This window comes from Rhinichthys klamathensis, unplaced genomic scaffold (assembly GCF_029890125.1).
Source record: "Rhinichthys klamathensis goyatoka isolate OS25496 unplaced genomic scaffold, OSU_Roscu_1.1 h1tg000081l_1, whole genome shotgun sequence".
In the NCBI taxonomy this organism is placed as follows: Eukaryota; Metazoa; Chordata; class Actinopteri; order Cypriniformes; family Leuciscidae; genus Rhinichthys; species Rhinichthys klamathensis.
Window position 1 is genome coordinate 393,344 of NW_026606623.1, and position 25,234 is coordinate 418,577.

Genomic DNA, 25,234 nt, shown 5'->3' on the forward strand with positions numbered 1-25,234 from the left:
ACAATCTATTAATGACACACACGCACACACACGATATAATTGAATTTATATATGTAATTCAATAATATATATTTTATATATAATTAATATTTTATTATTTATAAACTACATTGATTGGTTTCTTCTTTTCCCCCCTATTGGGAACCTCTCAAGAAGGGAGCTTTCGCTAGATTAAGCTAACTTCTTGGGTATCATTTGCCTTCAAGTTTTACAAGCAAATTAACATGGATAAAAATACTTAAAGCCATCAGAAACAAACTACTATTTAAAGCATCCAAACTGCATGAATATGGTAATAATTCAGCACCATAGTAGGCTACTACCTCCTACAAAATTGCACAACGGTACTTCCATGGTCCCTTTTGTAAGGTTCAGCTGAGACGAACACGTCTGCTGCTCTCTTGTGGTCATTTGATGTATTATATTATTTCTAGGAAAACTTGTTACAAAACAGTTTGAGAACAAGAAAAAAAAAAAACATCTGCAAATAAGATTTGAATGGGTAAAGATGGCTTTATGGACATATGAAAACTATACAGCTGTGGGTAACTGATTGATTAAAAGGGGTGGTTGAATGATTTCACTTTTCGAACTTTAGTCAGTGTGTAATGTTGCTGTTTGAGCATAAACAACATCCGCAAAGTTATGGCGCTCAAAGTTCAAAGCAAAGGGAGATATTTGGTTTTAAAGAAATTGCTTTTTAAGGACTAGCTACAACAAATGGGTGGTAGGGACTACACGACTTTCCTCCCGGGTTAGTGACATCATGAACCCCAACATTTTCATAAACCCCGCCCCCTGAACACGATTTATAGATTATCAAGACAGAATATGCTAATACATGACTAGAAGATAACTACACATAAGCTACATAAATGTTGTCTACATGTCACCTCTTCTTGAGTCTCTCCATCTTTCTGACTTCGATTTGAACATAATCTGTGTAAGGTAAAATGACCGAAAATGACAGCTCCACCCTCTGTGCCGGGAGCAGGAGCTCATTTGCATTTAAAGGGACAGACACAAAAACGGTCCGTTTTGGCTCACCCTCAAAAAGTGTCACAATAAACACGATAAACTTCACAATAAACACTCTGGGGACATCAAAGACTTATTTTACATCTTTTGAAAAGCGCATTATACCACCCCTTTAATAAGAGTGAAGATAGTGTTAATAAACGTCACCTGCGCGCCTCAACTGTCTGGAGTCCCACGGAGAAGCTCCGGAAGGATAAAAAGAGGAGTGACAACAAGGCCTGGGACATTATGTTGGGGTTTTATTGTGTTTATATGCGGCAGTCATACGTGAGGGTCTGCAGCTTTGTTGTTTGTTTGTTTTTGTGATTAAAGTTTTATATAGATAGATAGGTTCCCGTTTCCCTCTTCCCTAAACTTGTTGCAATGCTCACTGCAACTATAAAAAATAAATCAATACTTGTTTTGCGACAGTAGAACAGCAAACAGCATGTGTTAATAGTTTTTTGTTTTAGTTTGCTTTATTTCTAAAGTTTTTCTGCAGAGAATTCTAGGGGTGTGAATCTTTGAAGAGCATTTCCTTTGTGAGGTCGAATAGGAAATGTAAGAATAGGTCACCACAGTGGGGCATACGACTACTCGCACACCACAGCAGCTGCAGGACTTTATCAACCAGTCGATATCAGGGTGAGTTTTACTGCCAGTCTTCATTGTTTTAAATCATACATATGTTTTTTTTTAAACTAGTCTTTATAAGAGGAAAACACTGTAGCCTACATGAGTATTTTCACCAATCTCATGTTACTTTGTATTGTACCATCTCGAATTCAGCAGATGAATGGATAACAATGGGTTCCGATAATAGTTCTGATAATGGAGGTGAGTTGAGACTGCGTTCACTCTGAAACTTAAATGAGACTTTAATTTTGAAATGATAATTCTTCAGTGCTGTTATGAAACGGCATGGAATGAAATTAGTTTCAAGAGGAAAAGTAATAGTGGTTTTAAAAACTCAAAGCAGACATTAAAATAGGTCTAATTTTTACTATTATTTTGTAGATCATTCGCAATCTTTCAGTTTTTCGAAGGTAGCCGGCCTTTCAACAGTGGTCGTGTTGTCTGTGATCTGGTGTTTTGTTCTCTTTCATAGGTTCACTCAACGCTGCGGAAAGCGCAGTGGGATATCCTCTGGATGTGCCGATTGTCTGAAGCCCTATAGAATCACGCCAATCCATTGGCTGATGGCGCTCGCGCAAAGCTGGCTCCGCCCCGACGCTCTTACGTCGTAGCATGATGTACGCGCGCGCGCCATCTTCTCCTCAGATTTCTCTGCCTTCACGAAGCGGTCACATCTCGCCCTTCGTGCGGTTTTTCTGAGCCCGAATTCTTCAATTCAACTTCAGCTTTCGTCTCGACACTTCAGCGACTGGTATAAGTGGAACTCTGTTCTCCTTACAGTGAAGTGTCATGGATTATCGACGCTGCTCTCCGCCATGCGTTCGTTTCATCTCGAACGACGACCCTCACAGTAAGTGTGTTAAATGTATGGGTTTTTCGCATGCGCGTGAGGCTGTATTAGGATTGTCGAAATGTAAATTTTGTGACAATCTCCTTCTCAAAACCCTCCGCTCTAGACTCGCGGTTTTTGAGAAGGAGACATTCGTTTCCCCCCGTCGCGCTCCCGAGACTGCTGAGGCCTCTCGTGGATCCGCGGCCTGGGGTTCGGATGTTGAGCTCGAGGATATTGAGTATGAGCAGACGGGCCTCGCCCTTTCTCTCCCTCCCTCTCCCGAGCACGCACGCGGCGCGGTTGAATTCGCGCATGATTATTTATGTCCCAGCCCGGGAGCCCGCGAATCGGTTTCTTTCGGTCTGGATGACGTTATTTACACTGCAGCCTCCGACTCCGAGGATTTCGGGCCTGCTCTGGCTGATGACGTTATCCCGCCTAGCGGCCAGGACGCGCGGCCTACTCCGGCCTACACTGAGCTTATTGAGGTGCTGTCGCGCGCTACAGAGAAGCTCTCTATTGACTGGCCTGATGAGCCCCGCGAGTCTCAATCGTCCAAACTCGACGAGAGGTTCCTACGTGGCCCTAATTCTAGGCCAGAACGAAGAAAGCTGCCCTTTTTCAGCGATCTGCATCACGAGATCTCCAGATCCTGGAAGCAGCCATTCTCCGCACGCCTAACTAATGCGGCAGCCGCTGACTTCACCAACCTTGTTGGTTTTGTGGAGCAGGGTTATTCCGCTATTCCAGCGGTCGAGGACACGCTGGCTAACCACCTCGCCCCGTCGTCTGCACCGTCTTGGAAGGCGCGTCCCCTTCTTCCTTCCAAGGCTTGTAGGACTACTTCCTCCCTTATTGGGAAGTCTTACATGGCGGCTGGTCAGGCAGGCATGGCCCTGCATACCATGGCCATCCTTCAAGCCTACCAAGCGGACGTCTTGAAGGACATGGATGAAGGAGAGGGACTGACGCCCGAAGCTGTCAAAGAGCTTCGCAAAGCCACAGATCTGGCCCTAAGAGCCACCAAGCACACTGCTCGGGCTGTAGGTCGCTCTATGGCGGGCTCGGTTGCTGCAGAGCGCCACCTCTGGTTGAATCTCACGGAGATCCGAGACAAGGATAAGAGTTTCCTCCTGGATGCCCCTATCTCCCACTCAGGTCTTTTCGGGGAGGCGGTCAACACGGTGGTTGACAAGTTCCGCGCCGCTAAGTCTCAGTCGGCCGCGTTCAGGCAGTTTATGCCCAGGAGGGTCAGAGGGCCCAGTGACTCCAACCCTCCCCCTTCTCAAACCCGAGAACGCTCTGCTCATAGGGCTGAGTTCCCTACTAGCAGGAGTGACCCGGCTCGCCACCCACCAACTACTGTCTGGGGAGCCCGAGGTCGTCCATTTCCTCGCCAGCGCCCTCACAAGCGCCTTCAGCTGAAGCGGTCCAACAAATCGGCCGCTCCAGCCTCCTCGAGCCGTTCCTGACCCGCAGGGCAGGAAGAGGAGAGCCTCATCAGATCTACGAGGTTGGGACAGACCGCGCAAGCGTTTCTGCCCTCCTCCAGCCGGCTCTCCTCATCCAACCCTGTCACCTTCGCCACCCAGCGTGTTTCGAAGTGCAGGTCCTGTTTCACTCTCTTCACCCAGTCCGGCGCAGGAGGAAGGAGACGCATCTTGCTTTCTCCCCTCGCTCCCGGTGCACGTTACACCCGCCAATCGCTTCCTCAGAGGCACAGTTCTTTTTCCTCTGGAGCAGGCGGACCCAGTTACTTCTATCCAGGTGGTGGTACCCCCCAATACGTGTCAGGACGCCAAGCGCTCTCCTCCACGGTCAACCGCGCCTCCCCATGGAAACCAGCGCGACACCCTACCTCAGGTATGTCCCTTGCACTGCAACACTCCTCTGCCTCTATCACATTTCGTTCAAGAATGGGAGCGTTTACCAGGGGTATCGCCTTGGATCCTTCGCACAGTTCGGCTCGGCTACACGCTTCAGTTTTGTCGCAACCCCCCCTGCTTCAACGGGGTCTTTCCTACTGTAGTCGACAGCGCCGCTCAGGCTTCTGTACTACAGCAGGAGATTTCATCCCTTCTGCTGAAGGGGGCGATAGAAGAGATTCCTTCGGGGGAAGTCGAACAGGGCTTCTACAGCCGTTACTTCCTGGTCCCGAAGAAGGGGGGCGGCCTGCGGCCGATACTAGATCTTCGCCGGTTGAATTTCTCTCTTTACAAAGGAAAATTCAAAATGTTGACGCTGAAGGCCATCATATCTCATATCCGGCGGGGGGACTGGTTCGTGACGGTAGACCTCAAGGATGCTTATTTCCACATCCAGGTCGTACGGCGACACAGGAAGTTCCTCAGGTTCGCCTTTGGAGGGAAAGCGTACCAGTACAGGGTCCTCCCCTTTGGCCTCGCTCTAGCGCCAAGGACGTTCACAAAGTGTATGGATGCTGCTCTGGCCCCGCTGCGGCTCCAGGGCATCCATATACTCAACTACCTGGACGATTGGCTCCTTTTAGCCCACTCCAGAGAGTTGGTGACTCACCACAGGGACATTGTCCTCCGTCATATTCAGTCTCTCGGTTTGAGGCTGAATACGGAGAAGAGCGTTCTTACTCCAGCTCAGAACACGGTTTTCTTGGGGGTATGCATGGACTCCGTTCTTATGCAGGCCCGTTTGGCTCCTGCACGGATTTCCAGTCTGGTGACATGTCTGTCCCGTTTCGCACTAGGCCAGCATGTTTCCGTGAGCACCTGCCGCAGACTTCTGGGCCTTATGGCCGCGGCCTCCCCTGTGCTACCTCTGGGGCTGCTCCACATGAGACCTTTTCTGTGGTGGATGAAGCTCTCAGGGGCTCGGCCCACGGGGCCAGCCTTTCGCCTATTGAAGGTGTCGCGCAGTTGCTTTCGCGCCCTGTCAATCTGGCGGGACCCCCTCTTCCTTCAGAAAGGAGTCGGTATGGGTGCGGTATTCCGTCGCCAGATGGTTACGACGGATGCCTCTCTGACCGGCTGGGGAGCGGTTTTCGAGGGCAGGCCAGCGTGTGGGGTTTGGACTGGCGAGACCCTCTCGTGGCACATAAACAGCTTGGAGCTGAGGGCTGTCTTCCTGGCTCTTTGCCACTTTCTCCCTTTCCTCGAAGGACACCATGTCATTGTCAGAACGGACAATATGGCAGTAGTGTCCCATGTAAACAGACAGGGGGGTTCACGATCGCGTACCCTAGACAGGCATGCGCGTCACCTTCTCCTGTGGTCCCAGGACAAGTTCCTCTCTCTGAGAGCAGTTCATGTCCCAGGGATTCTGAACCTCGCAGCAGATTTTCTGTCGAGGCAGAAGCTCAGGTCTGGGGAATGGATGTTGAACCGCCAGTCGGTGGCCCTGATCTGGGAGGTGTTCGGAAAAGCGGAAGTGGACCTCTTTGCATCTCAGGAGTCGTCCCAATGCCCGCTTTGGTTCTCTCTGAGCCCTCCAGCTCCATTGGGGATAGATGCGTTCGCCCACCCTTGGCCGATGCAGAAACTCTATGCCTTCCCGCCCATCAAGCTGATCCAGGCGGTTCTGTCCAGAGTGAGGGAGAGCGGAGTCCGCCTCCTTCTGGTAGCCCCATTCTGGCCGTCCCAGCCATGGTTTTCGGAGCTGATCCCTCTGTTGGAATCCTCCCCCTGGGAGATACCGGTCAGGGAGGACCTGCTTTCCCAGCTTCAGGGCAGGATATGGCATCCTCGCCCCGACATTTGGAAGCTGTACGTTTGGCCTATCAGAGGCCGTTAGCTTTAAGCTTTGATCTCCCAACCGACGTTCAGGAGACTATTGCGAATGCTAGAGCCCCTTCGACGAGGAGGCTATATTCCTCCAAGTGGAGGGTGTTCGAGGCGTGGTGCTTAGCACATGATAGGAACCCAGTTAGCTGCCCAGTAGGCTCAGTGCTGGAATTCCTGCAGGAAAAGTTTGCTTCCGGAGCGGCCGCTACCACTCTCAGAGTGTATGTCGCAGCTATTGCTGCTCATAGAGAATCGGATGAGATTCCCTTGGGGAAACTGAGGTTAGTTTCGGCCTTCATGCGTGGGGTTAGGCGCCTGAAACCGGCTCGCCCCCCTAGTGTTCCCTCGTGGGACCTGTCAGTCGTCCTGGAGGGTTTGACAGAGGCTCCCTTCGAGCCCTTGGAGTCAGCTCCTGAGCGGATTCTGACTCTTAAGGTTGCTCTTTTGTTAGCTTTATCTTCACTGAAGCGGATAGGGGATTTGCAGGCTCTCTCTATTAGTGAGTCATGCTTGGACTTCGCTCCTGGCCTGGTTAGGGTTACCTTGAGGCCGAGGTCGGGGTATGTACCCAAGGTTCTTTCCACGGCGTTCCGCTCTCAGGTTGTTAACCTTAATGCTTTCCACCCTCCTCCTTTTGCCTCTGAGGAAGAAAGGAAACTTAACTTGCTCTGCCCGGTCCGTTCTTTGAAGTTGTATGTAGATCGCTCAAGCGGTTGGAGGAAATCAAACCAGCTCTTGGCATGTTTTGGTGCTGGCCGCCGCGGGCTTGCAGCATCAAAGCAGAGGATTTCCCACTGGGTAACGGACGCTATTTCGCTGGCTTATGAGGTGCGTGGTTTGCCTTCACCTCTTAGCATCAGAGCGCATTCCACCAGAAGTGTGGCTTCCTCTCAAGCTCTCTTTAGAGGGGCCCTCTTGGAAGACATTTGTGTGGCGGCAGGTTGGTCCTCTCCGCACACCTTTGTGAGGTTCTATAATTTGGATCTTGACATGACTCCAGGTTCCCAGGTTCTATCTGCTTGAACCTATCATGGTTGTTCTTATTTGGTCTGGTACCGGTTATGGCAGCGCTTAGCTTGGCGAGTTTGGTATTTCGTTCCCACTGCGCTTTCCGCAGCGTTGAGTGAACCTATGAAAGAGAACGTCTCTGGTTACTTACGTAACCTATGTTCTCTGAATAGGGAACGAGACGCTGCGTTCGCTGCCAAGCTCCTCGCGCTGCCGACAGTTTTTCTTTTCGGCAGAGAAATCTGAGGAGAAGATGGCGCGCGCGCGTACATCATGCTACGACGTAAGAGCGTCGGGGCGGAGCCAGCTTTGCGCGAGCGCCATCAGCCAATGGATTGGCGTGATTCTATAGGGCTTCAGACAATCGGCACATCCAGAGGATATCCCACTGCGCTTTCCGCAGCGTCTCGTTCCCTATTCAGAGAACATAGGTTACGTAAGTAACCAGAGACGTTTTCCTTCTGGTATTCATTATCTGCTTGTGTTTATGGAAAACTCAACAAAATGAGGTAAAATATTTTTATATTCACTTATAACTGTGGCAAATGCAAAGGACAGCAATGCATTGATATATAGACAAACAGGGAGATTGAATATTAATTGGTTGTTGTCTCTCTGATTCTAAAAGGTCACAAACGGTGATGTCTCTTTAAACGAGGTATGAATCAGGCATTCACACCCCCTCTGTGTCAAACCTCAACTTTAACTGTTTAGTATCTGTCTATGCCAATGGTTATTCAATTGTGCTTTGTCTTTATTTTCAGTTCTCTGAAAAGAAGAGAATACGAGAAAATCATAAAAGTTACAAAGAGAGGGTCAACTCAGTTTACTATGAGTGGATGACTGATCACTCACCACAGAGGAAACCCATCAATGAAATGATAGAAATGTCTTAATGCATTATAGTGAGTTATAATTGCAAACACTGCCAAAACACTTAACATGCAAGGCCGACTAGTATTATTATAAAGGCTGCTGAAATGAAACTCAGTATTGTTTTGTTTTCATTTGTCATGACAATCCAGCAGAAGGCGCTGTTGCACAAAATCAGTCATGGATGCAGTTATAAAAAAAATAAAATAATATAGGTTCACCTGAAAAATGATAATGATAATTCTGTCATTTATTCCCTCATGTTGTTCTAAAACATAGCCTATATATAGCCTAAGAGTGTTTAAACATCGTTTATTCCCAACTTTAAATTCTGAATTCGAACCCCAATGCATTATGCTATATAATTATATTGTTTATGACTTTTAGTGAAGTTACCCACATGTATATGCAAATTAAATTTTTATTCTATTCACCTGTTTACTTAACAACTTGAATGGTATGCCAATTGTAATCCATAAAAACCATGCCAATAAAGTAGTATTCTCTCTCTCTCTCTCTCTGTGTGTGTGTGTGTGTGTGTGTGTGGTCCTGGTATTTTCTGATGGAGTTTGGGTTCCTTGCCACTGTCGCCCCTGGCTTGCTTATAGGGACACTTAATATTCAGCAATATTACTGATTTGACTGCACTGCACTATTGGATGAAAACTGAACTGAGATGGACAATGACATTACTGTTTTCTGCAGAGCTGCTTTATTGCTGAATTGAACTCATTCCACAGGTGACGTACTTTAGTTACTGAACCAAAATGAATCAACACTGAACTGATTTCAACTGAATAATGACTGCTTACTATTGTTTTTTTAGAGCTAATTTACAGCAGAATTTAATTCTGTTTTAGACCATTGAATCGTTAATGTCCTGTTTATGTCCATGAAGTTGCTTTGAAACAATCTATATTGTATAAAGCACTATATAAATAAAGATGACTTTACTTGACTACGGAAAGCCCACATAAAATATGAAAACAATGTGTGTGTGTACAGGTTTGGCTATAACGTTACTTGTGAGGGCCAAATGTCATCTGCCATAGTATATATTATGAAAACTGATTAGTGAGGACATGCTAAAACATGTTTTTATTTTAATTGTCCCCCGTAGTCAATAATTTTATCCCTTAAAACTCTTCTTTGATCTTTGACCAATGACATTTAAACGTTTTTTTCCTTGAAAAAAATGCTTCATGCCTTAAGATAGCTTGAATGTAACTCTACACCCTTGCCTCATTAGTATATGCGGTTCTATGAATATGCAAATTAGCCCCGCCCCTACACACTCACACCAGCTCAGAGATCCACTCGTTGATGATCACACGGTTGATGTAATTGGTTACAAGGTAGTTTGTGACGTCAGAAACACCAGCGATTTCAAACCATGTTTTTGAGACTGTCTTTGGTTCACTGCAGTTTTAAGGAGAAAATACTCAGCAATGGTGTTGACTCATGAATTTGTACATGGTTTGTCTTAAAGCATATTAAAAACACCACATAGACATATAAACAACAATAAAAGCTGGATTTTCTCCGCAGGGGTCTTTAAATCCAGTGTTTTGCATTTAAAAATGTATAAAGTAAAATAACTATAGCTTCCGGCCAAACGAACATACGGATTTCACTTAAGTCTAAAGCGCAACTTACGTGAGTAATGCGACGTACTGCTGATATTTGCTATGCCACCATGTCGCAATACGCTACTTCTGACGTCACAAGTTGCGTAAGTTGTGCTTTTGGCGCAAGTAGACTGCGTAAGGCTGTTTGGCCGGAAGCTAGAATTTTACTTTGTAACGTGATAAATATGAATATTTTTCTTACACAAACGCATCGCTTCGCTTCAGAAGGCCTTTATTAACCCACAGAGCCGTGTGGAGCACTTTTATGATGGATAGATGCACTTTTATGATGGATAGATGCACTTTTATGATGGATGATGCACTTTTATGATGGATAGATGCACTTTTATAATGGATAGATGCACTTTTATGATGGATAGATTCACTTTCATGATGGATAGATGCACTTTTATGATGGATAGATGCACTTTTATAATGGATAGATGCACTTTTATAATGGATAGATGCACTTTTATAATGGATAGATGCACTTTTATGATAGATAGATGCACTTTTATGATGGATAGATGCACTTTTATAATGGATAGATGCACTATGATGGATAGATGCACTTTTATAATGGATAGATGCACTTTTATAATGGATAGATGCACTTTTATAATGGATAGATGCACTTTTATGGACTTCAAAACAGAAACGTCCATTCACTGTCATGTTACAAAGCTTGGAAGAGCCAGGACGTTTTTTTAATGTAACTCTGATTGTATTCGTCTGAAAGAAGAATGTCATATAGACCTAGGATGACTTAAGGATGAGTAAATAATGGGCTTATTTTTCATTTTTGGGTGAACTATCCCTTTAACCAGGATAAAATCAATGGAAGGTCTATGCAATGTCCTCACTACTGGTACTAATATAGCAAAAACGTGTGTGTGGCCCCTACATTGCACAAAGATGGCAATATCTGAAGTTCTTGTGGGGAAATTTTTTTGGTCCCCATGAGGAAAAAAGCTTATAAATCATAAGTGATGTTTTTGAAAATGTAAAAATGCAGAAAGTTTTGTGTGATGGGTATGTTTAGTGTAGTAGGGGGATAGAATATACAGTTTGTACAGTATAAAAACCATTATGTCTATGGAAAGTCCCCATAAAACATGGAAACGTGTGTGTGTGTGTGTGTGTGTTTGGGGGAGGGGGTGGGGGTCTGGGGGAGGGTGAATCACTGGATCTCTCCAGAAGTCTGTAATGTTGTCCTTCAGTTCTTACTCTGCCTGTGCAGCAGCTCCTCTCATCTCTCCTTTCTCCTCTCATCTCCTGATAATGGTAAGTCATCAAGATTTGTGAATCCGACCTTGCATGTGCAACGATACATCTGATATATTTGGTCTTATATTGTTGTGTCTTTCTGCAGATTATTCGGACACTTTCTCCATTCATTGTCCTCTTCGTTGTCTGCTGTTACGCAGAGGTAAGACAGAAAGCTTTCTGATTCTTTGGACAACATTCTAATAGAAGAAAAAGTGACTAGGAGTTGAACGGAACACTTTTGTATTTTCTATCTTGGATATTGCTGATATGAATAACTGCAAATAACTACAGCCATAAATCCATCCAGGTATCAGAGGATTTAATTCATTTGGCATGTATGATATTAAAGCCTAATCATTTGAGACAGTCACTAAAATATTATTTTTAAGCTTTTTGTTAATAAACGGGTTAGTACTATCTCTTGAGAGTTTATTTGTTGTATGTAATTTAAATGTGGTAAGAAAGGTTTATAAATTTAGTGTAAATTTAAAGGATTTTTCCGTATTGATTTCTCACTGGCAGAACAAAAGGTTTATTAAAGGGTTCTGTCAGGCACTTCATATAGAACCTTTTAGGGGTTCCTATCATGGTTTCATTTGATGGATTTAGTTAATTAATTAAAAAAATCTGAATAATATAAATATTTTTTATTTATTCTGTTTAATTCATTTTTTACCATGAATTAAACAGCTTGTAAACATAATTTATCACTAGAAAAATTGAAATAAACCATTAAACATGAAAGCATTATGCATTAATGTAAGACATTAGAACCGTTTCGGCAATAAAGTGTTCTCTTAAATTGAGCCAAGAACCCTAGAGTTCTATACAGGACCCCATCTAACCTTTTTGTTCCCTAAGAGAATTGCATTGAGTTGTGTTTAAGGGCTAAAGGAAATGACTGTAAACATAACGGATAATATACTGGCCGAAAATGACCAATACTCTATGCGTTTTTCTACGAATTGTTTTCACACTGTGATAGTTTAAACTTACGGTAACTTCAGAAGCACCTTTTTTCGGACTGTTAACGTATTAGTGAGGGCGTCAGACGGGAGCAAAATTTTCTGGGCATGAACAGCTGCTGTTTGTCTTGGCAGGTAAAAGCAAAGTAATTGGTACGTGGAGTAATGGAAAGCAAAACAACAGCAGACGTTACCACCTGGGTGGGATAAGGGCATTTTAACACCATTACTTCACACAGATGCAAAGGCACAGCCATTCTGTCTGTCACAAACACAAAGTGTGTTCGTAACTATCAGAATTGAAGCTCTGGCATGTGATCAGTCCTCTGGTCTTGTGCAGTGTTGACATAGTTAGACATGGCAGATGTGCTGGTCTTTTCATGTTGGCGCCTGGAGGCCTGTTACATCTGCACATCATCATGACGAACGACCACATGCCTTTTCATTAGACACCAAACAACAGGTCTCACACACCGAAGCTCTAGCGTTCAGTAAGAGCAGTTGTGTAGAGGGTATAGTTTCAGGGATGACTTCACAGCTAACATCTGCATGATGATGAGATGGTTGAGGAACAGATTGACCTTTTGGAAAGTTTGGTGTCTAAGATTTTTTTATATATTTTTTTTTTATAAATGTTTTCTTTCTTTTTTGAATAGTAGTGTATGTTTATGCACTGTTCCATCTTTATAACGTGTCCATTGGTGCTTAAAAACTCAATTAGATGTATTGTTTCCACTATGCAGGTTTAACAAAAGTTGGAAAGGAGCATGTTTATGTCATCATACTAAAGGTATGGTGTATTTGAGTAAATTGGGCCAATTTTGACAGTCATATCAATGCCAAAAAGTGGCCTAAATTACTTAAACTCACCATCTATGCACAGACGTTTAGTAGTCTATACTGCATAAACACAGTTACGCTGGCATTCTGATCATGCAATCATATGAACACGGACAAACATCCAGACAGACAGAAGTATGTGATCTAGGCCCCCACAGGCAGAGGGGGCTTAAATGCTTTGCTCAAAAATACAGTAGCACCTCATTGCAGTACACGAGATCCAGGGGGCGGAGTTGGATCCAGATATAAGAGGTGGAGATGGGTAGGATTAGGGGTGGGGTTAGGGATCAGGGGGTGGAGATGGGTAGGTTGTGTGTCGTTGATAGAGTGTTGCTAAGGTCTTCTGAGTGGGTTTCGCGAGTTATGTGGATGCTTATTTGTGCAAGTTACAAAACATTCTGGTCCCTAGAAGCCCATGAACCTTTGACTGTAGACGTGTGTTTAGCACTCGGCAGAACTAGAACGTAAGACTCCTTTACTAATATTGTGTGAGGATAGAAATAGGGATTTATCGATATACCAAAGGCCTGAGATTGAACCTGAACGATTTAGTGGTATAACTCAGGGTTTCAAAAATGTGTTTCGGGTTTGGGAAAGGTCTAAATTACTTATGGACAGTGTTTATTAGAAATGCTGCAGATTGTGCTGCAACACACAGGAACAAACACTTTTAGATTGTTTTTCAGCACTTACTGAAAGGTGTTGCAATGAAACATTATTGTAAAACCGAGACAAAGCAAGCAATTGTGAATATTTGGCATAAGGCCTGAAAAACTTCTACCATTGACAAAGTGACCACATTTTTCTTACATCTTGTCTTTGATGCATACTTGTATTGTTTCATGCCTGGGGTTTCAAATTAGTTGAAGTGTTAAAATGTGGATAAGTACATGTTGTTGTTTTTTAGAGTAGTTTCTCCTTTGTGGTTTCCTTATGGGTGTTAATGACAGTTAAGATCATCCACACGAGCGAAGTGTTGGTGTTCAGTATATGAAGCCCGTTTTACACATGATCATATGCGGTGCAGAAGGTTCGATAAAGGATTTTGGCTCTCTAAACCCCTCCTTTCTGAGACCATACTCTGCTCTGATTGGTCAGATGGCCCAGTCTGTTGTGATTGGTCTAACGCTTACAGCGCATATCGGAAATGAAACGCCCAATACAATATCTGATTTTCAGCTCCAGAGGCTTCCTCAGCATTTGATACACAATGATACGAACATTAACAGTGGCATTGGTTTTACCGTATCAATTCGAGTCTGAGCCCTCATTCTTTAGAAGATGAAGACCTTTGGCTGGCATTATGCAAATTTGTCACAAACCTACGTAGGTTCGTGCAGGAAGTAAGGCTGGAATTACTGACGACTTGTTGCAAGCTGTTCAGAATCAGTTCTTTTGGGAGACAATAACTCCATTTGTCATGCACTGTGATCTTTGAAACTTTGCAGAGCTTTTACATTCACAAACAGCGGTATTACTCAGTGCTTGAAAGGTAATTTTCGAAAAAGCATAATAGGGGCACTTTAAATCTTTATACAAGAAATCCTGTGGATCATACTGAACTTTGTTTTTCCACCTCCACGATGAGATCAGTGCCATCCACTGTGTTGACTTTTCAAAATGTGAGGTAAAGTGTAGTTTTCCTTGCTTTACCCATTGCAGGAAGTCATATGTTGACTGTGAAATAGTAGTCTTTAATTATATGCATTTATGGAGAAACTACTAAAAAAAAATGGTCATGTTCAATGTTCATTTTGACCATGAACAAACAATGACCTATCACTTTAATTCTGTGCCGGCAGCATAGCAAAAATTGACAGAAAACAAAGGTTGCGCTGCTGATTCTGCACTGCTTCTGCAACCACATTCATTTCCAGTGTGAATTCTCTAACCTGTTAACATGGGCACGTACTGCCTACGGATCGCGAAACGGGCGCCAGACTGCATCCGAACAAAAGCCAGAATGAGAACAGGCAATGCTGTCAGTCTTTCATACCAGGGGTTTAGGACCGCTACAGTGAGTGTATAGCGACTTCTGTTCACTAATGCTCTGGTGTCATCTAACAGAGTCTGTCTGCTCTGATCTCCATCAGACGATCTCAGCTGACACACTCTGGAATGTGAGGAATGTTCTGTCTGCCCTCTGGTTTTAGGTCAAAGCCCGGTGTTTGTGTGTCTTCTATGCTTTTTACAGCCTGTTGGTGGTGATATTTGTGTGAAAGTAGTTTCCGCTCAGCTCAGCTTATTGCTGTTAATTTTCTGTTGAATCTGTGGGGAGTCTCAATCTAGGCACCATCTGTAAGGGTGTGAATTCCTCTGTCTCTCGGCTCTCTCTCTCTCTTTAACTTCTTGTTAATATTAATATGTTTAACTCTCATTTCATCATTCATAAGTGTGGGGAAAGGGAACACTGACTGTATTGACATACTAAATCAGTTTGATGGTACCTTAAACAACTGAAATACACTACAGTTTAAAAGTATGGGGTCTGTTAGATTTTTTTGAAAGTAGTCTCTTATGCTCGCCAAGGCTGCATTTATTTGATTCAAATACAGTTAAAACATTATTACACTTTTTAATAACTGTCTCTGAAGGTACACTATGTAACTTTTGGCGCTTTAGATGTTAATAAACAACTGCATGCGTCTTGAGAACGAACATTGTAGCCGGAGCTACTTCTCTCTGTTTATGTATATGATGAGTCACGCAGGTACTGGGCAAGTCTGAATATAAACACTTATTTTATAGGCGTAACATAGTGATTCAGGATAAGACAAAAACACTGTTTGGAAGATGGATTCATGATATACTCGCTTATTATATATTTTTGTAATTTTTAAACCAAAAAAGTTACATAGAGTACCTTCAATATATAAAAATATTTCTTGTGATGCAAAGCTGCACCATTACTCCAGTCTTCAGTGTCACATGATCCTTCAGAAATCATTCTAATATGATAATTTGCTGCTCAAGAAACATTTCTTATTAATATCATCCTGAAATCAGTTGCGCTGCTTACTATTTGTGGAATTCGTGCCATTGGTTGTGCCAATGTTGCTGTGTTGGATTGATTATAGTACTCAAATTAATATAGAAGAGGAATAAACAAGCTGCTTTCCATATTTTAGAAGAGCCATGCAGCAATGCTGCAATGTTGAAATATCTTGAATCAGACACAGTCTAAAAACTTGAAAAGTATCTCGTGAGGAAGCAAGGGAATTTGTTTAATTCGTCGTGTTAACAGATCAAATAAATGGACCAGGCCTGTTAGAGTTGCCCTTTGTGCACATTTACCATTTACACAGAAACACACACACACACCACTGGAAAATTGTGACGCTTTCTCCAAATGAGATCTTATTATTGGCACTCAATGCACATTTTATGTGAAATATTCATTGCATGTGCACTCTTTCTGTGAGATAGAAAGAAAGAGAAGCATCGCATTAGGCTGTTCCACCCTACACGAGACTCTCTTCCTTGAAATACCACTCCATTGTCTTCCACAATCTTCCCAGTCAGATGTTAAAGGTCAGAGTTAAGGGGTCACAGAGCATGTAGAAATGGACAGATGTCCTAAGGCCATGTCAACATGTATCCAACTATTACGCCATCTTCCTGTACATTCCAATGCAGTCTGCACCGAGCCAGAAAGTATAAACTTGCTATTTATAATAGAATAGAAAAAGAATATCTCTCGAAATTAATTTTATTTTATTTTATTGTCAAGAATATTAACAGTGTGTTCCATTTTTGGTCTTTTTAGTTCCACTTTAAACTAAACTAAAACATATATAATACAACAAAATAAACTTTGACAGAGGTGAAAGACTGCAAATTGGTAGAGGTTAAAAAAGTCTGCTGCTTAAAAATTAAACAATTTTTTGTTAATATTTTTTTATACTTTTTATCTCACAATTTTCACTTTTTCTCTCAGAATTTGATAAAATAATTCAGAATCGCGCAATATAAACAAGCAATTCTTACTTTTTTTCTCGCAATTTCGAGTTTATATCTCAATTCTGAGGGGAAAAAATCAAAATTGTCAGATATAATAATTAAGAATTTACATCACAATTCTGATTTTATTTATCGCAATTCCTAATTGTTAAAAAGACAAAATGGCGCCAGATAAATTTGCAATTGCGAGAAAAAAGTCAGAACTGTGAGGTAAAAAGTGCAATTACCTTTATTTTTTATTTTTATATAAGATACACATATGTTGCAGATGGTTTGTACATGTGGGAGTGTGTGTGCCATCTGTCTTCCAGACATGAGGTGCTTCTTTTAGATGTGTGTGTTTCAGTGAGTAACAGCATGCGCTGGTGTATTGTCGTGGTCAGACTCTTTGTTACTCACCCTCTTTATTAGATGGCAAAGGTCAACAGGTCTGGCTCCCATCTGGAGCTGTGTCACTATGGCTTTCACTTCAGTCTGCACCAATCAGACAACACAATAAACGGGCAGCACATGTCTGTGGGGAGCGAGTAAGCGAGATCTGTTTATTTAGGTGAAAACATGAGTAAAAGTCCATTTTTTTACTACTGTGGGTGGGTGTGTGTGTAAGGTCATTTGTTATTTGGATGTTAAGAAAACAGCAATTTGATTGTCATTTAATAGATAATTCTGACCCAGATTTTGTTAGAAATGAACTAGTCCGAACTAGTATGAATATTAAGTGTAGTCCGCCATCTTGTGGTTAAATTTAAAGTCGGCATGTGCGATTTTAGACTTGGGAAAAAATGGGATTAAGCTATAGGGTTTGGGGTTTAGTATTCGGACTAATTTAAAGAAATAGTTTAATGAAAATGCTGCATCATTTAGGCTACTCACTCACAAGTTGTTCCAAACCTGTATTAATTTTAAAGAATGTCGGTAACCAAACAGTTGATGACAACAGACATTGACTTCCGAATTAAAAAAAAAATACTGTGGAAGTCGATCCATACAGGTTTGGAACAACTTGAGGCTGCGTAATGACCGAAATATCAGTTTTGGGCGAACTATCCCTTTTCAGTATTACTAGGAGTAAACAATAGGTCCTTCAGCATAAGGGTAGCCTATATTATTATTACTTAATTTTCTGAAGCGTTTTCCTTCCTTCACCACTAGTTAGAACCAAAGTCCTGTGTGTTTGGTGTAATTGACCATTTTTATTATTATTCTTTTGTGTTGTTGTTGTGTTGTGTGCAGGAGGTGAGGAGTAAAAGTAAAGTTTGTGCGAATGTGTTCTGTGGAGCTGGAAGAGAATGCGCTGTCACAGAGAAAGGAGAACCAACCTGTCTGTGCGTCGAGGTGAGTCAGATGTGCCAGAGTGCCGAAGTGATGACGTCACTTTGTAGGACTAGATATTAGGCTACATGTAATTTGATAGTAAAACAAATTGGTAAAGTGTAATTTTATTGGTGCAAAGATAAGGCTATATCTTGTATAACATTGCAAATGCTTTTTATCACTGAATTAGAAGCACCACAATTTTAAATTGTGTCTTCTGTTACATAGGGACTACTGACCAGACATTTAAAAGTTTATTTTAAGATGCAAAGTATTGCAAATCAAAAGAAAGCTCTGCAAACACTTGCTTTTTTGCTAGACTATTGTGTCCTATCGGGTAATCAAATGTTCTACACACACTTGCAATCTTCACGCCTACTTGAACACTTGGGCCAAATACAGGAAATACATCATGTAAGTAAGTAGACAAGTGGTCAGGTGCAAAGACCGCAAGTGTGGGTTTTTGAAAAGGCTGAAAACACCCACTCAAACACATGCTACCTTTCCCACGGTTGCCAGATCTGCCCTGATTCTGAAGTTTTGGATAGGCTCTATGTTTTTTAACAGGAATGTTGTTCAAAATGTTGATCCAGGAACATGTTTTATTTGGCAAAACCATGGTGACCACTTAAAAAACAGTCAACTGGACGAAAACTAGCCCAAAAACCATAACTCAAAATATGCCACTCCCATACAAAGAAAACAATATTCAAAGAATTATATTTTACAGTCACTATGCATTACACGCTGTTTCAACTTGAGAATCACTGTGTAGTAGTAATCATAAACACAGTATGTTTTCATAAAGGAGCTCATAGGAGTTCAAAAGTAAAAATCTTTCTCTTATTTGTTTTATTTTTTTCTCCAGTTTTATCACACACACACACACACACACACACACACACACACACACACACACACACACACACACACACACACACACACACACACACACACACACACACACACACACACACACACACACACACACACACACACACACACACACACACACACACACACACACACACACATATATATATATATATATATATATATATATATACATATACATATAAAATGCAAAGTTATGCAAAATGTCAAACATTTAACTTGAAGGGAGAAAAAAATCGACCCGTGGCAAAGTAGCCCAATTCTACCCTAAACCACTGACTTGGCAACCCTATTTTCCACCACCACTTACTGTTCTCCGAAATATATTATAAAAAGACTGGGTGTTTTACGTCACTAGAGTAGGTTTTGCTTTGGAAATGGTGGAGACCCAACAAGTATCATTTAAAAAAGACCATGAGCCGCAACAACCTACTTAATAACATTAATAACATGAAAATGACAGGCCGAAAAAAATTCGGTTGGACACACAGCGTTTTACATCAACAACAAAACATGGAAAGGGTTTTACATCAATTTTAAAAGTTGATAAGCCTATTTTGCTATTGAAATATGCAAAGGTAAATGGTTAGTTGGCATATTATTCTTTGCATTTAGCACTGTTTTTTAGCTGCTGTCCTATCATAACAGACCTGTGACCCATTTTTGAGTCAAGATTGACTAATTGAGAACCGCTGATATAAACTACGTAGATATCATAAATGTACACTTATTTTAATGTCTGTGTTTTGATCAGCAATGTAAACCCCATAAGCGTCCAGTCTGCGGAAGTAATGGGAAGACATACCGTAATCACTGTGAGCTGCATCGTGATGCCTGTCTCACTGGACTCAAAGTACAGGTGGCCCATCATGGACATTGTGAAGGCAAGTGTGTGTGTAGGTTTAGTTTATAGTGTTATATAGTGTTATATTAGTTTATAGTGTTATAGTTTATAGTGATACATTAATGGAATGTTGCAATAAAGATTACAGACCTTTCTGTTTCAATTGACTAGTGTGTTCACCGCAAAACCATAGATGTGCATGAGAAAGCTGTTCCAACGAAATCTCATTGTTACCTAGTTTTGGGTGCTATTTAAATAATAGCAGCCATTTCCTCTCAGGAATGTCACTACATTTCCCTACATTAGAATACATAAATATGCAAGAGATTAAGAACTTTGCACAAAGAGCAGCTCCTGTTTTCAGCTGAAAGTCACTAACCTTGTTTCTGTCTTCTCATTTAGAGAAAAAAATGGAACAGATCACCAACAGCCCAAGTGAGTAAACAAGCATATTAGATTGAGAACTGGTTATCATTAAACATTTTTTTTTTAAATATGGTGGAATTATGTCTTTTTATTGTTAGAGACCAACATCCAATAGGCTGCTCAGGTTTAAATACTTAGCAGTTTTGTATGGACAAAATTAAGTACGAGAAATAGAACCTAAAATTAAGGGAACATTTACACGACAACGATGCTTCTTAAAGGTGAACTAAGTAACTTTTTCACCTTAACCGAACAGCTTTGGAGTCATTGTAATGTTTATATTACTGATTTCGTGTTGAATGGTGGTCGTCTCGCACCCCCCTGGTGCCTGTGAGCCGCAAAACCACCCTTGCAACTTTGGGCCGGCGGGCTCAAATGTTAGGTGTTAGTGTTAGGAAGTATCGTGTGATATCAGGTCTCGCGAGGTAACGAATTGCTTTACGGCAAAAAACAGATCTGATAAAATTCTGATAAAATGAGCATCAAACAGAAATAACCCGGCGCCGTATACATGTGGTGTTCGAGGCGCAGGGCGCGCGCAGCTCTTAAAGGGGCCATACCTTATTTCCACTCATTACAGCGTCCATCCTACTGACCAGGTACCGGTGTACAGGGGGAGGGGATCCGGCCGTGAGTGCGAGCCATCTCTGCATGAGTGCTATTCACGACAGTACAAGTACTCCACAGCGACTCTAGGGGTCACTGTTTGACAAAAACGGAATTCCTACTTAGTGCTGCTTTAAAGAAGAAAAGTTTTTCCTTTTTTTTTTTTGCGTACAGACGACAACACTGTTGCTGTTTTATGCTGCCAGGCCAGTAGTTGGTGATGTCACTTTTTAAAGAAACACTACACGCTGACTGAACACGTAATACAAAACAAAAAACTTGCACTTTGAAACCCGTTTTCAGAAGTTTGCATTTCCAGGCCCCCAAAACGCTGTTGTCGTGTACATTAACGACCAAAATGCATAAAAAGTTTCCTATGAAAAGTAGTATTTTCATTTGAATCATTCACTATTCAAGGGTCTAAGATTATGCTTTGAAAGGGCGTGAAGTCTTTTAGTTTTCAGATGTATAGTAACGTTGTGCTTATTTGTTCTGTTTTATTATTTAGTTGTTTGTTACCTTACGGACCGCAATGAGTTGAGGAGTTATGTGATTGAATGGTTGCAGTCTGAGGTGTCGCCTGACGGCTGGTTTTCTAAAGGATCCAACTTCTCAGATGTCCTGCTCAAATACTTCCAGGTTTGTGTGTGTGTGTGTGTTGTGTTCATTGAACACAAAGCATATGCATTCAGATATACGCATGTCTGTCTGGCTGAGGGCGGAAATATGTTAATACGGGAAATATGCTAATACGGGACAGTCCGTCAGTGGTTGTGGGCGGAGCATGAGCAATATGACATCATATTGCTCAGAAAATCCAAACGACTTGATTATTGAGACTGTTTAGGCTTTTTGAGGATAAAACAAACGAGTGAATGGATTTTTTCCATTGTATGGAGGTTGTGTCCACACACTGCAAAGACAAATTGTGAATTTTGCATCCGATGACCCCTTTAAGCTGTTTGTGTCTCAACAGAACTATGATAATGGAGACTCTCAGTTGGATTCAACAGAATTCCTGAAGTTCATTCAGCATAATGAGACTGCAATAAATGTCACCTCTCCTTATGCCGAGGAGGAGAACAACCGCCTGCTCAGGTCACACACACATCCCCATATTTATAACAAAGTCTAAATTTTTGTTATATTGCACATTAGAGTTTTTAATTTTTTTTAAACAAGTCTCTAATGCTCATCTTGATTTATTTTTATAATATTGTGTAAATCTGTAATATTGTGTAATTTTAATAATATTTCACAATATTACAGACAATATTAAGGACTGTTTTCCTTACTTCAGTCGTCAGTGTCACATGATCCTTCAGAAATAAGTCTAATATGCTGATTTGGTGCTGTCAATGTTATCAATGCTCTCAATGTTGCTTAATTTTTTTTGTTCAGGATTCTTTGATGAAAGCTCAAAAGATCAGTATTAATATAAAACAGAAATCTGTCTAACATTATAATGTCTTTTCTGTCACTTTTTACCAATTTAACGTGTCCTTGCTGAATAAAAGTATTACTTTCTTAGTAACCAAAGATCATTTTAGGCATATTTCTTTTAGGGTAAATGGCTTTTACAGTGGATAAAGTGTTCCTTCATTTTAGTTTAGTTCAACAATGCATCTTTATAAAGATTCTCACTTGCATTCAGACACAACGTTCATATGTCACATTGACATGCTCTATCATGTTTATAAGGTCCTATTGCCCTTGTTGGTTTATCTCTTTCTCAGTAATCATGTTTTTTTTTTATCATGCGACCTACACAAATCAGATAGACACAGTTTGGAGTTGTGAGTTTTATTAACCTGAATACTGTCTTTATCTATCAGTTTATCACTATCTGTGTCAATACTCTTTACAGCCACTTCTGATAATGTCTTTCTGAAGATTTCTGATAACCGATAAATCTCATGGCTATACTCTATAAAATGTAATGATTATGACCTCACTGTCCCTCTGACAGCTGCACAAAGAAAGTCTTTCAATATGCTCACAATTTCCTCACACAAGATGACAAGACAAAACAAGATGTTGGTGTCATATACAGCTGTATTTACTTTGTGCATTTAGCATTTCAATTGTATTACATTTGAAACATTTTGGCCAATAGGGACAGGCACAAAATCCATCATCAAGTATACGATACAAGTTCTTCGAAAGGTCAACAATGCCGATACTGATATCTAGAGATGAGGTTGGCCAATGGCCAGTGTATATCAGAATACAGTTTGCAGATTGTATGACAAGTGCAGAATTGCTTTAAAGAAATGCTTGGCTGTTTTATACATTATTTAATTACACAGTCTATTACAGTCATATCTATAACACGTTTTAACATGGAAGATCACTGTGGGAAATATTTCATAGTCACTGTAATGCATTGGAATCTGAATTGAATTTGGATTGAATCTATACTGATCTATGTTTTGGTCATTATTCTTATAATCTTTTTTAGTGGCTATAAAGCAGACATACTATCTGATTGCAAATGCTATACTACCTTTTAAAGGTGTTTTTTTTTTCCAAGAAATGTATAGTTTTATTCAGCAAGGACTTAAAAGTGACAGTAAGGACATTTATAATTTTACAAAATATTTCTTTCTGAAGTTTGTATTCATCAAATAATCAAAGTATATCAGTTTCCACAAAAAAAAATATTAAGCAGCACTACTGTTTTTTTCAACATTGAAAATAGGAAATGTTTCCTGAGCAGCAAATCAGCGTATTACAATTATTTCTGAAGGATCATGTGACACTGAAGACTTCAGAAAATTCTGCTTTGCCATTACAGTAATAAATTACATTTTAAAATACATACAAAATAGAAAACGGGTATTTTAAATTGCAATAGTATTTCACAGTATTACTGTATTTTTTATCAAATAATTATGGTGAGTGTAATTATAAATATTTTAAAATCTTACCAACCCCTTTTTTGAAACGGTTGTTGAATGGGCTTTCTTTAATGTTCTTTTACCAGCTTGGAAACAGAAGTAGTGCTGAGAATTATTTTCTAAAGGGTAACTTGTTCATGTTCTTGTAATACATGTTCGTGTATCTTGTGCACATGGAAATGATTGTAATGCTAATAGAAAAATATTGCACTGGTGGATGCAATAAAATATTAAAAACAGTGGGGATTGTGTTCTACAGGAGTCTGTGTGTTGATGCCCTCATTGAGCTGTCTGATGAGAACGCTGACTGGAAACTGAGCTTTGATGAGTTCCTCAACTGCCTCAGGCCTGGATTCAACCCTCCAGAGAGGAGTAAGATCTACTGTACCACCACTAAGCCCACTTTCCCTGGCATAATAATGCATAATTTCATATATAAACAGATGTATGAACATATAGCCTGTGTGTTGTTGAGTGCTGTTGCATGTTTTTAGAGTGCGCCTTAGAAGATGAGACGTACGAGGATGGTGCTGAGACTCAGGTGGAATGTAACCGCTGTGTTTGTGCCTGCGGCAACTGGGTTTGCACTGCTGTTATTTGTGATGGTGAGCCAAAACTTGAGACCTGAGATATTGCTCTGTTTTTTTTTCTGCAAAGGCTGGGATTTGGATAGCAAAGCTGGATAAAATTGGATTTTTTATATGTGGAATGTGGCCTGACTTTCAGTCCTCTCTCTCTCTCTCTCTCTCTCTCTCTCTCTCTCTCTCTCTCTCTCTCTCTCTCTCTCTCTCTCTCTCTCTCTCTCTCTCTCTCTCTCTCTACAGGTACAAATAAGTTACACGATCTTGAGGAAATGGAGGGAAATGATCAGGAGATGACGGAAGAGGAGTGGACTCAGAGAGTGGACACACTTAATAAACATCAGGTTGGTACAGAGTGTAATGCTGGAAACCTGGGCAAGTATTGACAAATAACATATCATGTTCTGCTTAGATGGCATGTGTATTTGTCTGGGTCATTATGGACCTAAAGCAAATAAAATGTGTGACTTTGGAATTGATTTGCCCCCATAGGAAACTGTGGAGAAGATGAAAGTGGCAACTAAGAAGGTTTGAGGAGTAGTCGAAGAGGAATAATGAACATTTGTCCAGATTTCAGCTTCAATCAACCTGTGTTTGAATGAAAGGAGAAAGTTCCATATTTTCAGTTAGTTTATTATTATATTAATTATAGAAGTTTTCATAGCTGTGTATGTATGATCTGTTGTATAAATTACTGCAACCTTTTTGTAACCTTTCACTATACTTTTAATGTTTCTAGGCAGGGGTTCATATTTCACCTTAAAGTTAACAGAAAATATGAAATTATATTTTGTATAAAGACCAGTATGATCAACAAGATTTTTTAATGTATAATAGTAAAATGATACCCCTCCAATTTTGATTATTGTAATATTACAAATATCTC

The 25,234-nt window shown here is 41.0% G+C and overlaps 1 protein-coding gene and 2 long non-coding RNA genes across 3 annotated transcripts; all 3 read left to right on the forward strand.

The window, feature by feature from the left end:
• Positions 1 to 1,607: 1,607 nt before the first annotated feature.
• On the forward strand, positions 1,608 to 2,114 carry LOC130085521 (uncharacterized). Its single transcript, XR_008807154.1, has 3 exons — positions 1,608 to 1,662; positions 1,807 to 1,854; positions 2,035 to 2,114. It is a non-coding gene; the product is annotated as an uncharacterized LOC130085521 (long non-coding RNA).
• Positions 2,115 to 7,700: 5,586 nt separating this feature from the next.
• On the forward strand, positions 7,701 to 8,117 carry LOC130085522 (uncharacterized). The gene is made up of 3 exons (XR_008807155.1): positions 7,701 to 7,757; positions 7,877 to 7,906; positions 8,013 to 8,117. It is a non-coding gene; the product is annotated as an uncharacterized LOC130085522 (long non-coding RNA).
• Positions 8,118 to 10,956: 2,839 nt separating this feature from the next.
• Positions 10,957 to 24,999, forward strand: fstl1a (follistatin-like 1a). The gene is made up of 11 exons (XM_056251325.1): positions 10,957 to 11,033; positions 11,122 to 11,178; positions 18,017 to 18,118; positions 19,746 to 19,875; positions 20,238 to 20,270; positions 21,376 to 21,506; positions 21,844 to 21,965; positions 24,027 to 24,139; positions 24,262 to 24,372; positions 24,592 to 24,692; positions 24,841 to 24,999. The coding sequence occupies exons 1-11, from the start codon at positions 11,031 to 11,033 to the stop codon at positions 24,880 to 24,882; spliced, it is 945 nt and encodes a 314-aa protein (XP_056107300.1). The 5' UTR covers positions 10,957 to 11,030; the 3' UTR covers positions 24,883 to 24,999.
• Positions 25,000 to 25,234: the final 235 nt, after the last annotated feature.

What these genes read in the sequence shown, in the direction of transcription:
- fstl1a (XM_056251325.1), top strand. An exon ending in CACTGCTGTTATTTGTGATG is followed by an intron (nt 24,373 to 24,591) that starts GTGAGCCAAAAC and finishes CTCTCTCTACAG; the next exon opens with GTACAAATAAGTTACACGAT. An exon ending in ACACACTTAATAAACATCAG is followed by an intron (nt 24,693 to 24,840) that starts GTTGGTACAGAG and finishes TTGCCCCCATAG; the next exon opens with GAAACTGTGGAGAAGATGAA.